The sequence below is a fragment of the Parus major genome, chromosome 6, assembly GCF_001522545.3.
Source record: "Parus major isolate Abel chromosome 6, Parus_major1.1, whole genome shotgun sequence".
Lineage (NCBI taxonomy): Eukaryota > Metazoa > Chordata > Aves > Passeriformes > Paridae > Parus > Parus major.
In genome coordinates, this window is record NC_031775.1 from 9,073,298 (window position 1) to 9,086,556 (window position 13,259).

Here is a 13,259-nt window from a genome sequence, read left to right on the forward strand (position 1 = left end):
ATTCCTGTACACTGAGCTTTGCCATGGGAGAGACAGATTTTGTGCTTGAAGAAAAATGGCAAGCATGGGAATGCTATTTTCTTCTTTTTCCTGTTACCAGATGGTGTTTCTAGCTGGTGGTAAACTAAACAAAGATCCCAAAAAACATGCTGACCTCCTCAAATACTTTGTCTCTACTCTCTGCTCAGTGTTCTCCATAGAATCTTTGAGGCAATTGAGTCGTATGGAAATAATACTGCAAGCTTATCGGTCCACCAATTACTCCCTACCTAAACTTCTTAACTTCATTATACATAACCAAATATAAGGTCTTAGCAGCTCAGTTATATACCTTCTTCTCTATGCTATACTCATTCAGAATGAAACAAGCATTAGGAGAAGATCTTTATTGCATATTTTTACCAGGAAAACATTTTGTTGTTGGTTTTTACTGAGGGTGCCATTTGTTAGAGGCATTAGTAGGGGGTAGTGTTTAAATAGCCTTGATATATTATCAGTGGAAGAAAAAGAATCACAGTTCTAAGCTAAATCCATGTTTAGAAAATTGAATTTCTTAACTTTCTTTTCAGAGGTACTATGTATGACCTCCTGAAATTTACAATATGCAGCACTGTTGAATACTCAACAACTTTTATGTGGGTTCCTTAAAATCAGTTTAATTCCATAAGTATGCTTGCACAATTTTGAAGTGGTGACCTTATGTTTTCTATGATTCCTTATTTATTTTAATAGCAGCAGAGTGCTTTACCTCCCCTGTCATTTTTAGTAGTTTCAAAGAAATAAACATCCTCCACAGATAGTAAATCTCAAAGCCCTTATCAACATGGGGGAATAAGTATTACCTCAGACATACTTACCCTAGGATGGGATTATTGCTTAAAGCTGATAATATTGTTGAATAATCCTTTTATAAGTATTCTTTTATAAAGAGTCATTTTTAGAGGGGGAAAAAAAAAAACCAACCTAAGAAAGCTGCAGGTATAAACCTTTATTTCTGCTGTTGGAACTGATAGTTTAAGCTTTAATGTCTGTATTTCCACATAATATCAAAATTGATTCATGCCTGTGGTTTGAAATAATTTTTAATACAAAGAAATTAATTTAAATTTTTTCTTATTATTTAGAAGTAAAGAATGCAGCTAGATCAAGTTACCCAAAATGTTCATATCAATTCAAGAATGCAACTACTAATGCATTGATTGATGCCAAGTCCACTGAAGGAATCCCGGAACCTGTTCCACTTGTTAATAACCGTAAAGGGAGCCTCTTCCTACCCAACAACCCCTCGCTGCTGCACCTTAACTTACTGAGTTCTGTTGAACAAGGAAAATCTACCTACTGTAGATTGCAAAGGGCACTCAGCTTGCCTGTAAAATACCGCTACCATTCACAAAAGCCTGGGCTGAACCAAGATCTCCGTAGGTAGCCCAGTAGCTGGATGCATAAGGCAATACAGAATGGTTTGTGCATGGTTTTGCAGTCTGTTTTCAATGTGACTATGACATTACTAATGCTCTGTTAAGTGCTTACAGATGTGGGTTTCTCCAGATGTGGTGATTAATAAGTTAATTGAGATAGCCGGTTAACTAATGTTTATGAGTGGTTTGTGCTTTGCCTTTCAAAGGATTTAATTGCTTTGAAGCATTTACATGCTAGGCAGAATGAACTTACCAGGTATCCCAGCTCATGTGATATTCAGTAATGTAGATGTTATTTCAAATTCCAGCTCTTTATGGTGTCAAAAAAAGTGTCTGTAAATTAGTTTAACTAGTGACCTGGGAGAAGTAGTCTAGGAGACAGTGTTGTTTTAAAAATAGTTAGAAAATAGCAAAGAAAAAAGTTATGAACTTGTCCACTGTTTTGAAAGACTTTCCCTTTGTTTTGCTTTAAAAATGAAATGAAGATAAAAGTCAAGTAATATGTCGTTACAGATGTTCAACTCCACATTAAGGCTGTTAAAATTACCAGCACATCTTAAACCAATTCATGGAACATTGTCTGGAGGTTATGTCATTGAAATAATGAACACTCTTTACTCAAGAATAAGCAAACATGTTAAAACATCAGTGTAACTTTAAATTAAACTCCAGCATAAAAGTGAGCATCTGAAGCCTCATTAGACTCGCCTGGCATTTTTTTAGCATTGAGTCTTCCTGAACTGCAAAACTGTTATTAGACAAGTGAGCTCTGGGTTGTTACAGCAGTACAATAAGTGTTATACTTAGGGATGTGCCAACAAGCTCTTGAATGTTATTAGAACTCAGAAGCTGAATTGAGTTGCAAATCTATAAAACTCTGTGTCCAATTCTTGAACTTATTTCAAATTTTCATGATAGTGGCAAAAAAAAGTCTGTGTAACATAATATGGCTGTAGTTAATACAAATCCTGTAGTATAAAGACATAAAAAATGGGGACTCCTTAACAAAAACAAACATACAATATCAGAATTGAATTGTCATGTATCACAGCCCCATTATTCAAATTGTTGTCTTTCATAAGAACAAGCAAATTTAAGGTTCCCTTTTAAATTAATGCAGACACAGAAACCGTGAACCTAAAATATTTAATAACCTTACTAAAAATTTTGCTAGATCTACTTCTTTAAATAGGCAGGAAATTGATAGGAGCATCTGAAGGATAATAATTATATGTTTTATATCCTACTTACTACTAAGAAACCACTTGGGAGTTATCACTGCAACATTTTTGGGAACCAAGCCATAGGTAATACTGTCCATTAGATACTATTCACATATTTCAGCTTCATGTGTTCCCATATTCTTATGGAGCTGTGTTGCTAAACTGCAGATGCCCAGTAAACTCTGTGTGGAGATTTCAATGAAAAATAAAACTTGATTTTCTGTCATATGATTAATTTAATTCTCCTTTCATTGCCACAATGAGAATAAATGGCTTTCTTGGTTAAGCAAAAAAATTGAGATCCCTCAGAAGGCTTTGCTAACAGGTATTAACTAGTGAGCCACATCAGCCTTGGACTTTCCAGGCAACTGGTGATAGTAACATAGTTTGAATATGACAAGCACATATCCTAAAAGGAAGCTTATTTATTGCAGATGCAGTACCAATAATAAGTGCAGACTGCTAGAGATGTACTTCCAGAAGATGTTATTCTGAATGATTGCTAGTAAGACTGAAATTGGGTGGCAGGTTAGGGTCACCTGGCAGCACTGGAGAACACAAGTGTTGGACCATAGAGTACAAAAGCATCCTTACTTTATTAAATTTCAGAATTTGAAAGGATCAGACAGGATTCTTATTAGCTAGCTGAAAACTTGGAAAAATATTATTTTTCAATATTGTTTTGTCTCATTTAGAGAAATATTTCTGGTTATAATATTGTCTACAGTTGACTTGTGTTACTGTAAGATTTTTGCCCATGGTCCTGATGGCTGTGTATGTTCCTTGAACTGCTAAAACTGTATAACAATACACTTGTGGTGCCATACTGCATCTCTTGACAAACATTCTATTACCTCATATGGTAACAGATTAATTTGAGTGAAATTTAGGATTTTTACTCCCAAGAGAGCAAAATAGATAATTTGTTGTTTTCTGGAAGGAGCATTTTGCATGGTTCTTGTTAATTTGATCTTTTAAGTGGTGGAACTGAATATTTATATCCAATGAAGAACAAGAGAGCACAGTGGATATCTTGAAACCTATTGTCTGTGTGGAATAACATACAAATTACTTTTTGTTAGAGAAGTTTAAAACCAGACTAGTCCATTTTCAAGAGAATAGTTTGAAGAGGGTGTTCTGAAAAGCACAAAGCCTTGCACTTTGTTGCAATCAGAACTGCAAAGGTGTTACCAACAAAACAATTCTGTGCATGTTCACTTCATGATACACCTAGATAAGTACTGAAGTGATCTAGTTTAATATGTGCAAACTGTCACAGAAAGAAAATTTCAATTTATGTATTTTTGAGAATTTTCTGTGGCTTATTTATCTCTCAGCCAAAGAATGACATTTGACTAACCATCAATCAGTGTAAATGCACTATAGGACTTTGATTTGGAAAAAGAAAGAAAAGTCAAATGAGAAGAAAATCCTTTGTCTTTAGGGATGCTGCCCAAAAAGAGAAGATACCTAGTGAAGAAATCATTATTAGACACTCATTGTTCTGATCTAAGTATTATCTTTTACACCACTCTGGCACATTTATTTTGGGATTAGCTTTGTTTGGTTACTTTTGTTGTTTTTTGTTTGTTTTTTTTTCTTTTTTATTTTGCAGTGCTTTCTTTGGTTGTGACTCCCTTGTGCTAGGTGATGCCAGGTCATCTAAAAAGAGAGAAAATTCTGTCTTTTCATGGTCCAGCCCTTTGGTCTTGATCAAGGCAAAATGAAGTTCCATAGCAGGCCTGGTCAAACAGACAGACATGGCAGGCTGGAATGCAGTCTGTAATAAAATAGAAAGTAAAATAAAATAAAACCCTCAGAAGAGGGCTATAGCAAAAGGCTATTGCTTCATTTCTTCACAGATAAGTCTGGGGCAGGTGACATATATCTCAATTTTGTTGTTTTTCCTATGTATCTTGTTGTAAGTAGTATTTTTTTTTCTCAAACTCTGCTTGTGCACTGCTAATGTGTACTAAGCTCTTTAAATATAGCAGCTACTACTACTACTACTAATGCCTTTCCTTTTAGCTTTATAGTTAAAGCTTCCTAGGCATCAGTTATATTATCTTCCAATTAATTTCTCAGTTAACAGTAAGATGGGAAAAAAAGTTTATTTTTTCTTCTTTATATCACAATAAATTAGCAGTAGCATGAACCTGAGAAAGCAGGCATGAGTTTATTCCCTTTGATAGCACACATAAAGGTTACATACAGATTATAAAGTGCAGTTACAATCACAAAACAGTAAAGATTATGGTTAATTCTTGTAGATGAGTTCTTAGAAAGCTGCACCTGTTTAAGCAATACATATTGTGGCGTAAGTTATCCAAGAGTAGTTTATGACTGGCAAAACTGTAAGTGATTTTATATCTGGAAATTGATCTGTCCTTGAAAATGCACCTCATCCTCATTAAAAGATTGCATAACACATGCATCCTCTGTTATACAGGTATTGTCTCCCCACTTCCATTCAACCTCATTCTGTTCACTCCTGTTAAAACTCTGTTTTGTGAGGAGAGTAGAGCGATGAGGTCTGACTTGTGCTGGAGATCTGTGCACAATGGCAGGCTGCATTCACATTCCCGACTAACTGAATCATTGAACATCAAGGCATTGAATATTTTACATCTCTTCATGAAGACTCTGTTGTTTGGCATGTGAGGAGCGAGAACCAACTGGTGTCTAGTTCATTAGCAAAAGCAGGCTGGCAGCTGTTACGTTGATATTGCAAATAGTACTTTATCTGTCTGGGAATACAGCAGAGCACTAATTCTATTTTTCTGTAGCGCAGATTAACTGATAATAACTAAGAATAACCCGAATGTGGTCCCCCCGTCTTTGTTTTTGAAGTATGAAACCAATTTGAACTCCTCTGTTCAAAACCCTGGTATTCTTCTCTGCTTCTCCTTCAAACCAATCTCTTCGACTAACACATATTTGATTTTTATTACTGTTGGGCCTATGTTAGCAATGAAGTATCAGTGCGTGAATGGACATAGAGTGTGTGTTCTTTGCTACTTCACTTGTATTTCATATTGCACTCAGAGCAGTACTTAATCTCATGAGTTCCTTATATTTCCAGTTGAAGATGAGCAGCCGTCGACACTATCGCCCAAAAAAAAGCAGCGAAATGGAGGCATGCGAAATTCACCCAACTCCTCACCCAAACTGATGAGGTAAGACTGTAAGAAACTCATATCTTCATCTCCTTTCTTTCTTCCTTCCTCCTCTCCTCCCCCCACATCAAAAATAAGGGGAGGGGGTGAAAAAAAAAGATTGTTAGATGGTTTCTGAAAGGCTGAAGTATTTATTCTGTCAGCTTGTCAGCAGTTAATGATAGAGCTGAAAAAAAATTCTGTCATGAAAAACAGTTTGAAAAGCTGTTTGAAAAATACATAGGCTTTAAAGTCTTAGCTGTCACCCTGTCCTGTCCATGTGTAGTTCTTAAACAGCAGTGGCACTAATGATAGCACTAACCAATCAGGGGAACTCATGTGGTTAGTTTGCCTCAGGCAATTCTCTTTTTGTTGGATTCCCTCTGAGTACTGTTTTCTGTACTTAAGGCCATATGTGAGATGTATCATCACAATCAAAAATGAACCTGAATATTACCTTCCTTTTATCCTGTCGATTGAAATCAAATTTCTGTTAATTGATTTAGACTGATGAAAAAGTCTAATAATATATGTACTTGCCAAAGCAAAGTTCAAAACTAATGCAGTTTTAGTCAAGCTAAAAGCACATTAATTATGAAATACAGGGATTTTCAAGAGGGTAGTATATACTTTAAAAGTGGGTGATGAAAACAGCATCTTGTTAGTGATATTTTCCCCTGTTGTTACGTGTACATTGTTGTACAATAGTACTCCTTTGTATAACTGTGTTGTTTCCTTTAAATTACCTCTAAAATATTTGTTTAAACTAGAACTGCAGCAAGAAGTTGTAATCTATTAAAATATTATGTCATTTGCATTCTATCTCACTGTGCTTTGCCTTTTACCTGCTCAAGTCAGTCAAAATGGGGTCCCATAGTAGACACAGAGTTTTCAGGGAGGCTGTTCCTGCTCTGTTTTTGCATATCCTATATAGCCAGGCTAGACCCTCAGTCCATAATTGTATCCATAAATACCATAGCAGAGATTTTCCACTCTGTGTGTATACACGTGTACACACACAAACACAGAAAAATGTAAACTTGTTTACATGTATAATCAGACACATCTGTGCAATTTGAGATTTATGTGTGTCTAAGTGTGCCTGCTCACAGAGGTTAAGTGAAAAAAAAGAAAATATACAATATATAGTTATTTCCATAAATAAAATCTCCTATAATTTTTATTATTGACTTTGATTTTGTTTCTGTAACGATTCTGGATACAGGTAGGTGATAGTTCTCTTTGTATTTCAGTCACTAGACTGGAATTTTCTTTGGGCAGTTACAGAAGCATCCATATTTGTTTATTGTTTCTGCAATATAGGGCATATTCAAGGACATAACTTCCACAAACCGTCTTCATCTCTGTTTAGACTACAGAACTAAAAGTGAGATTGATTCACACAGGGAAAATGCACCCAGCTGTGGCTTTTTTTTTTTCCTATTGACCATCTATTTCTGTTAAAGGTATCATTAAAAGTTCTCTGCTTTCCTGTTAGCTCAGCCTTGCCCATATGACACTGATTTACATGCTTGTTTACAGTTTATGAGGAAGAATAAAATGAGCATACTGGCAAACTTCTCATTTTTATAGTGCCAGTTGTCATGCTAGCATAGTTTTCAATTTACTTACCTTTGGACAGTCCTCTTACCTGGTGCTAATTGTTTTGACTGCTTGAAATTTAAACATGTGGAGATTCCCCCCACTCGCCTTCTTCCAGATTCTAATTTTGGGGAAGCAAGTGCAATAAAAGAGAAGAAGAGAGAGAGAGAGAAAGAGTTGAAACATTTGGAGCTGAACACACTGTCCCTGTTTGCTATGTAAAGTATGCCTCATTTCTTTGATCTTGAGTAATAATAATTCTGGGGAGTTATACTGTTTTCATATGCTTCAAAGCTGTGTCAAAGTTTTGCTGCTTAAGGGTACTTCTTTATTCTATTGGCTCTTGGGTACTGAGATGACAGGTCCTCTGTACTAGGTGCAGGCTTTTTCAAGTCATAGCCTTCAGCAAAACATCAAATTACCAAATACAGGGTAACATACTTCTACACAAATGCCTTTCCTGTAGATATATTATACCATATATATTAAATACTTTAGTGTTACACGGTACATTTTATGTGCAATAGAAAGTGATGGTTTGAGGTAGCCTTAGGGGTACTTTTTTCCACAAGCAGAAAAAGCTAGTGTATACCGTATCAAGTATGGTTTTTACAGGACTTTCTGCCCGAAGGCCTTTGTAAATAAGTAATGATCAACAGATTGGCTGTGGGTTTTTGAAAAGCATGCCTGTGTCAGTTTGCATGATGGGGGAAGATTTTCAAAGTACAGCCTGCTTTCATTGCCTGCTGAAGAGGGACTGAGGGAGAGTAGTCGTCCTGAGCCTGAGCTGTCTGCTCAGTAGCACATCAGAATTGCTAAACACAGGTTGAGCAGTGAGTGGAGAACTTGCCAGGCTTCCAAATCCAGACATTGTTTTCTTCTTCTCTGTTGCTGCTAAATTTATTCTCCAGCCCAGTGTTCGCACCCTCAGCTTCTCCCCAGACCAAACCATCTCTTTGTTTTACTCTTTATCTACATAGACTTAACTTTGGTCCAAGGTGCTAAAAGAGACAAAGTGGATTGAATCAGAAGAGAGCTCTGTTAAGCTTTGTTTGTAATGGTCAAACTATTTTCTCCTCTCTAAAACAAAGGTGGACTGTATTATCTGCTATTTCGTATCCTTGTAAATTACAGAAAGTGACAGGTACTTGCTTTCCTGCCCAGAAATCTTTAGTGTGTGTCAGCTAGAAGTACCCAAGAGGTAAATCAGCTAAAGCACTGTCATGTCTGTGGCTGATATTTATCTTTGGAAGTTTTTTCCTAAATTTACTTTAAAAGCCCCTTGTTCAAGTCAGCTTTGCCCCTGTACCACCTGCCCAGAAATAGCTGGCTACTTTGCAAATTTTTTCTCAGCTGTGATTTTAGATATGGAGGATCTAGAAGGAGTCTGGAAGACAAGAAGTCTGGATTATGAAAACAACAAATATGTGGAAAATCCATCTATAAATTGAAATCCGAATTGTGACTTTTGAATTGTTCTGAACAGCCCTACAGTTAAGATAATGTTAAAAATGCTGCACAAGTTTTAGATGCCCACAGTGGTGAAGGCATCAGGGAAGAAGGTATTGTGCTATGAGACAAAACTTTATGACTTCTTGTATTGCTGGATTAGAACAGAGATGGAAATGCTATCACAGGGGTTCCCTAGGACCTCATGACAAGTGGTCTGACCTGGTCAGAGAGTGGGAATTTTTGATATTTACTAACACATAAGTAGAAATCTGAATTACCAAATATGATCTGGATAGATAGATTTGAGACATCTTTTTAATTACATCTTTTTTGATTACTCTAAATTACAAGAAATTACTAGCTGAGAGAAAAAGTCAACTGACATAAAAGTGCTCTTTGTGTACATCACAGACAGTCTAGACTCACATTTGGGAAGCCACTGTTCTAACTGAATGCTGCATCCCATCAAATGGCACAAGCAGAATCACACTGATGCAATACTAGTAGAGTCCAATCAATCAGAAGCTAGCCTTTAAAATTCCAGCAATACCCACAGACACAAATTAACCAGAAGAATACTCAGCGTTGTCATGACTGGTTTTACCTGTTTTACATCAGCAGAAATCTGTCCCATGAAATCCACAAGTGCGTGGATGTTTTTTTTAAATAACTGAAACTCCAGCAGGAAGAAACAGATACTCCTCTCCTGTTAAGATGTGAACACAAGGACATCCTATTGCTGTAAAAAGTAAAATTTAAATAGGAAATGGAAGGAAAAGGAAGGCAGGCTGTGACTGGGAGAGTAATCACATATCAGGTGCCCTCCATGAGGTGGAGAAGAAAAGTAGAACTGACCAATGCCTCTGGTATCATGCAGCAATAGCAGTCCCTGTTCATCATATCAGTTGCAGGTTCTGATGTGCTCTATTGATGAGCAGCCACGTTAACTATGAGGAGGCTATGTCGCCTGAATATCAAAGAGCAAAGCTAGTTTTAAAAAAAATGTGTCATTTTGGATTCAGAATTACCAGTAAAAATGTGAAAAGCCCTGGATATGAATCAAAAAAGCCACTTAAATGATTGTTGCTGAGCCTCAAGTCTATGCTTAATGCTTTGGTAGCTGCTATTGCATGAGTGGAATACACTGACTTGAAGGAAATGTCAGCCCAGCTGAGTCAAACTACCTCTTAATGCAAGAACAAATAGCATATGACAGGGCCCAAGGGGCCTGAAGAGCAAACAAATAGTTTGTCCCTGTCCACTCTGGATGTAGTGGTGTAGTTGACATAGGCCTCTAGACAAGTAGCATACTCAGCAAAGGGTCATTATCATTAGTGTCCCTGATCACATAAGAATCAGAGGCATCAGAGGACACTGGGTTTTCAGTGTGTTGCCAAGGAGAATTTCATAAGCCTGAGGATTTTTTTTTTGATCGAGGATCTAAAATAATTCCCAACCAAACAATAAAACTTGCTCAGAAACTGTCAAGACCCAGCTAAATGACACAGAAAAAAAGTGAGCTCTTTGGCATACGTTTCCAGAAGCCTAATGAGATTATTTATCTGAAGCTGAGGAGGAAACCTCCTGTCTTTTTTCCTGAAGTTGTATATAATATTTTAAGTATATGAACAATGGCTGTGCACATTTGTCTTCTCATCCACCCACTAAGCCACATACACTTAAATGTACGTACACATTTCTGCTAGTGCCACTCAGCATGAATTTGCATTGCCTCTGCCATCATAGTGCTGCCCTTCCATGAACAGAAACTGTGAGCTTTCTCATAGAAACCGAAAAAAAAAAGTGATGGCAGATCTAGGGGAGCATTTTTCAAGCCAAAACTGGTAAAAAAAGTTGACTCTGATAATTTTCCATGACTCCCTTAAGCCAGACATGAAGGTAAAGTTTGAAAAGGTGAAAGCCGACTGATTAGCCACAATAATGGTATATATTTATGTCCCTCAGCCTTGGAAGTTTCCATTTTGTACTCTCAAATTTATATCCAGACTTTATGCAGTGTTAATATGCAGTGATAACCAAGCTGCAACCCAGCAGTTATATAATAGCACTATTCACTTCTTGATTCTGTTTCACAACATGACCAACATGAACAACAGGAGTAATTCAGTGATTACCACGTTGACTTACACCATTTTTTAACAATTTGATAGAATTAAATTACTTAAATGATGGTAGTATCTTGTAGCCTCCTGACTCTTGCTACTGTTGGTAGACCAGGGACTGGTAACTTTGGTTTCCTGTTTAATTTGTCTCCTTTACATTTCTTTGTTGAAGGACTGGCTTCTTGATCTGAAGAATTATACCCAGGTTTCAAAAAGACTGTAGTGGATTGGTGCTGGCAGGTCCCAGATATCCTCAAAATCTGTTTCTCACTGGTCTCCACAGCTAGACAGGGGAGAGAAAATACAGCAAAGGGTTCATGGGTTGGGATAATGACAGAGATCGCTCACAAAACAGACTCACATTAGAGGTATTGAATTTATTGCTAACAAAATCAGAGCAGGGTAATGACAAGTATAAACCAACCTTAAAACATCTTCCCCCCATTTCTTCCTCCCTCTCAGCTCTATCTTCTCCCCCCGGAGGTGCAGGGAGATGAGGAGTGGGGTTTATGGTCAATGAGCACATGTTGCTTCTCCCTCTGTTCAGGGAGAAGAGTAATCCTTCCCTGTCTTCAGTGTGGGGCCCATCCCATGGGAGAGTCCTCCATGCACTTCTCCAATGTGAGTCCATTCCACAGGCAGCAGTTCTCTGCAAACTGCTGCAATCTGGGTCACTCTTCCACAGTGCAGTCCTTCAAGGACAGGCTGCTCCAGCATGGGTCCTTCACAGGGTCAGAAGTGCTACCAGGGAACCTGCTCCAGCATGGGCTCTTCTCTCCATGGGTGTGCAGGTCCCTGCCGGGGGCTGCTCCAGCACAGGCCTCCTGTGGAGTCCCAGCCTCCTCTCAGGCATCCACCTTTTCCAGCGTTTCTCTTCCATGGGCTGCAGGGGGACACCCTGCTTCACCATGATCTTCACCTTGGGCTGCAGGGAGACCTCAGCTCTGGTGCCTGGAGCACCTCCTGCCCCTCCTTCTCCACTGACCGTGGTGTCTGCAGAGCAGTTCCTCTCACATGTTCTCACCTTGCTCTTCTCTGGCCTCATTACATCTGCACAATAACTTTTTTTTATCTTGTTCTTAAATCTGCTATAACAGAGGTGTTACTATAATTTCTAAATGTCCCAGCCTTGGCCAGAGGCAGATCCATCCTGGATACTGACTGACACTGGATCCTCTGGACATGGAGGAAGCTCCTGGCAGTTTCTCACAGGAGCAACCCTTGTAGCCCCTTGCTACCAAACTTGGCCATGCAAACTCAATACAACAGTTGTTTTGTAAACCATGGGAACAAGAACAGCATCAGATTTTTTTTTTTTGTGGTTACTTGAAGTCTTACACAAGTCTTTTAGGGATGAGAGAGCACCGTCAGAAAAGGAAAGGAGAATTTTCCAGCAGAAGAAAAATATTATTTTTATAAAATTCATGGTAAGAGAAGATCCACTCAGATCAAGACAATAGAAATAAAAAGCTCTTTAGCTGTAAACTGGGTTTAAAGAAAAAAAATATATTCCTATAGGCACTGACTGGCAACAGTGTTAGCTTTTATCATAAGGTCACACACTTAATTTAAGTGACAAAAACACTCCTATACTTTATGATGCCACTTAACTGTGGGTTTACTTTTTACAAATGAGAAATTATTTTTTCAGGTACAACTCCTCAAAGGTGGCTAATTCTGCAGCTTCAGTAGATCTAAATGGGAAATACTAAAAATAAGCAACACATTGTGCCTTTTCTCTCCCTCATTCAATTCCTTATGCAAAAGTCTCAAACTATTTAGTTATGCAAGAAGCTTCATACTTCAGAAGCATGTTCTGATCATGTCCTTAGGTATCAAGATACTTTAAAAAGCAAGATTGTTACAGTAAACAGCTTTATATCAGTGTTCTTAGTAGTCTTGTTAAATTAATGGGAAATCTTTAGTAAGGCTTCTGAGAATAATAAAACCAGCAACATCTGGGCAGAGCAAGAAGGGAGAAAGGAGAATTAACACTGTAGTTCAGCCCATAAGCTGGACATGGCAATTGATACCAACCACTGTATTAGATATAATCTTCTTCCTAGATTTAGGGAAAAAGACAGTATGAGAATATTAGGATAACTTCTGAATATGACAATGAAAGCATTTAGCAGAAAAATGCAGCATTTCTTTCTCTTGTCACTCTGGGTTTTCTTCTCTAAAGCCTGGCACATCTGGGCACTGAATCCTTACAAATTTCATTTCTGATTAACCTGTGAAAAGAAAGATCAGTGAGAGAGTGTCATTAGTGTAACACACAGAGGC

At 37.7% G+C, this 13,259-nt stretch overlaps 1 protein-coding gene across 1 annotated transcript in view; it reads left to right on the forward strand.

Annotated features, from left to right (window-relative positions):
- KCNMA1 (potassium calcium-activated channel subfamily M alpha 1) overlaps positions 1–13,259 on the forward strand; it is a 255,043-nt gene that overhangs the window by 180,501 nt on the left and 61,283 nt on the right. Inside the window, exon 21 of the mRNA XM_033515702.1 lies at positions 5,724–5,817. Within this exon, the coding sequence (XP_033371593.1) occupies positions 5,724–5,817 (94 nt within the window). The remainder of the gene's footprint in view (positions 1–5,723; positions 5,818–13,259) is intronic.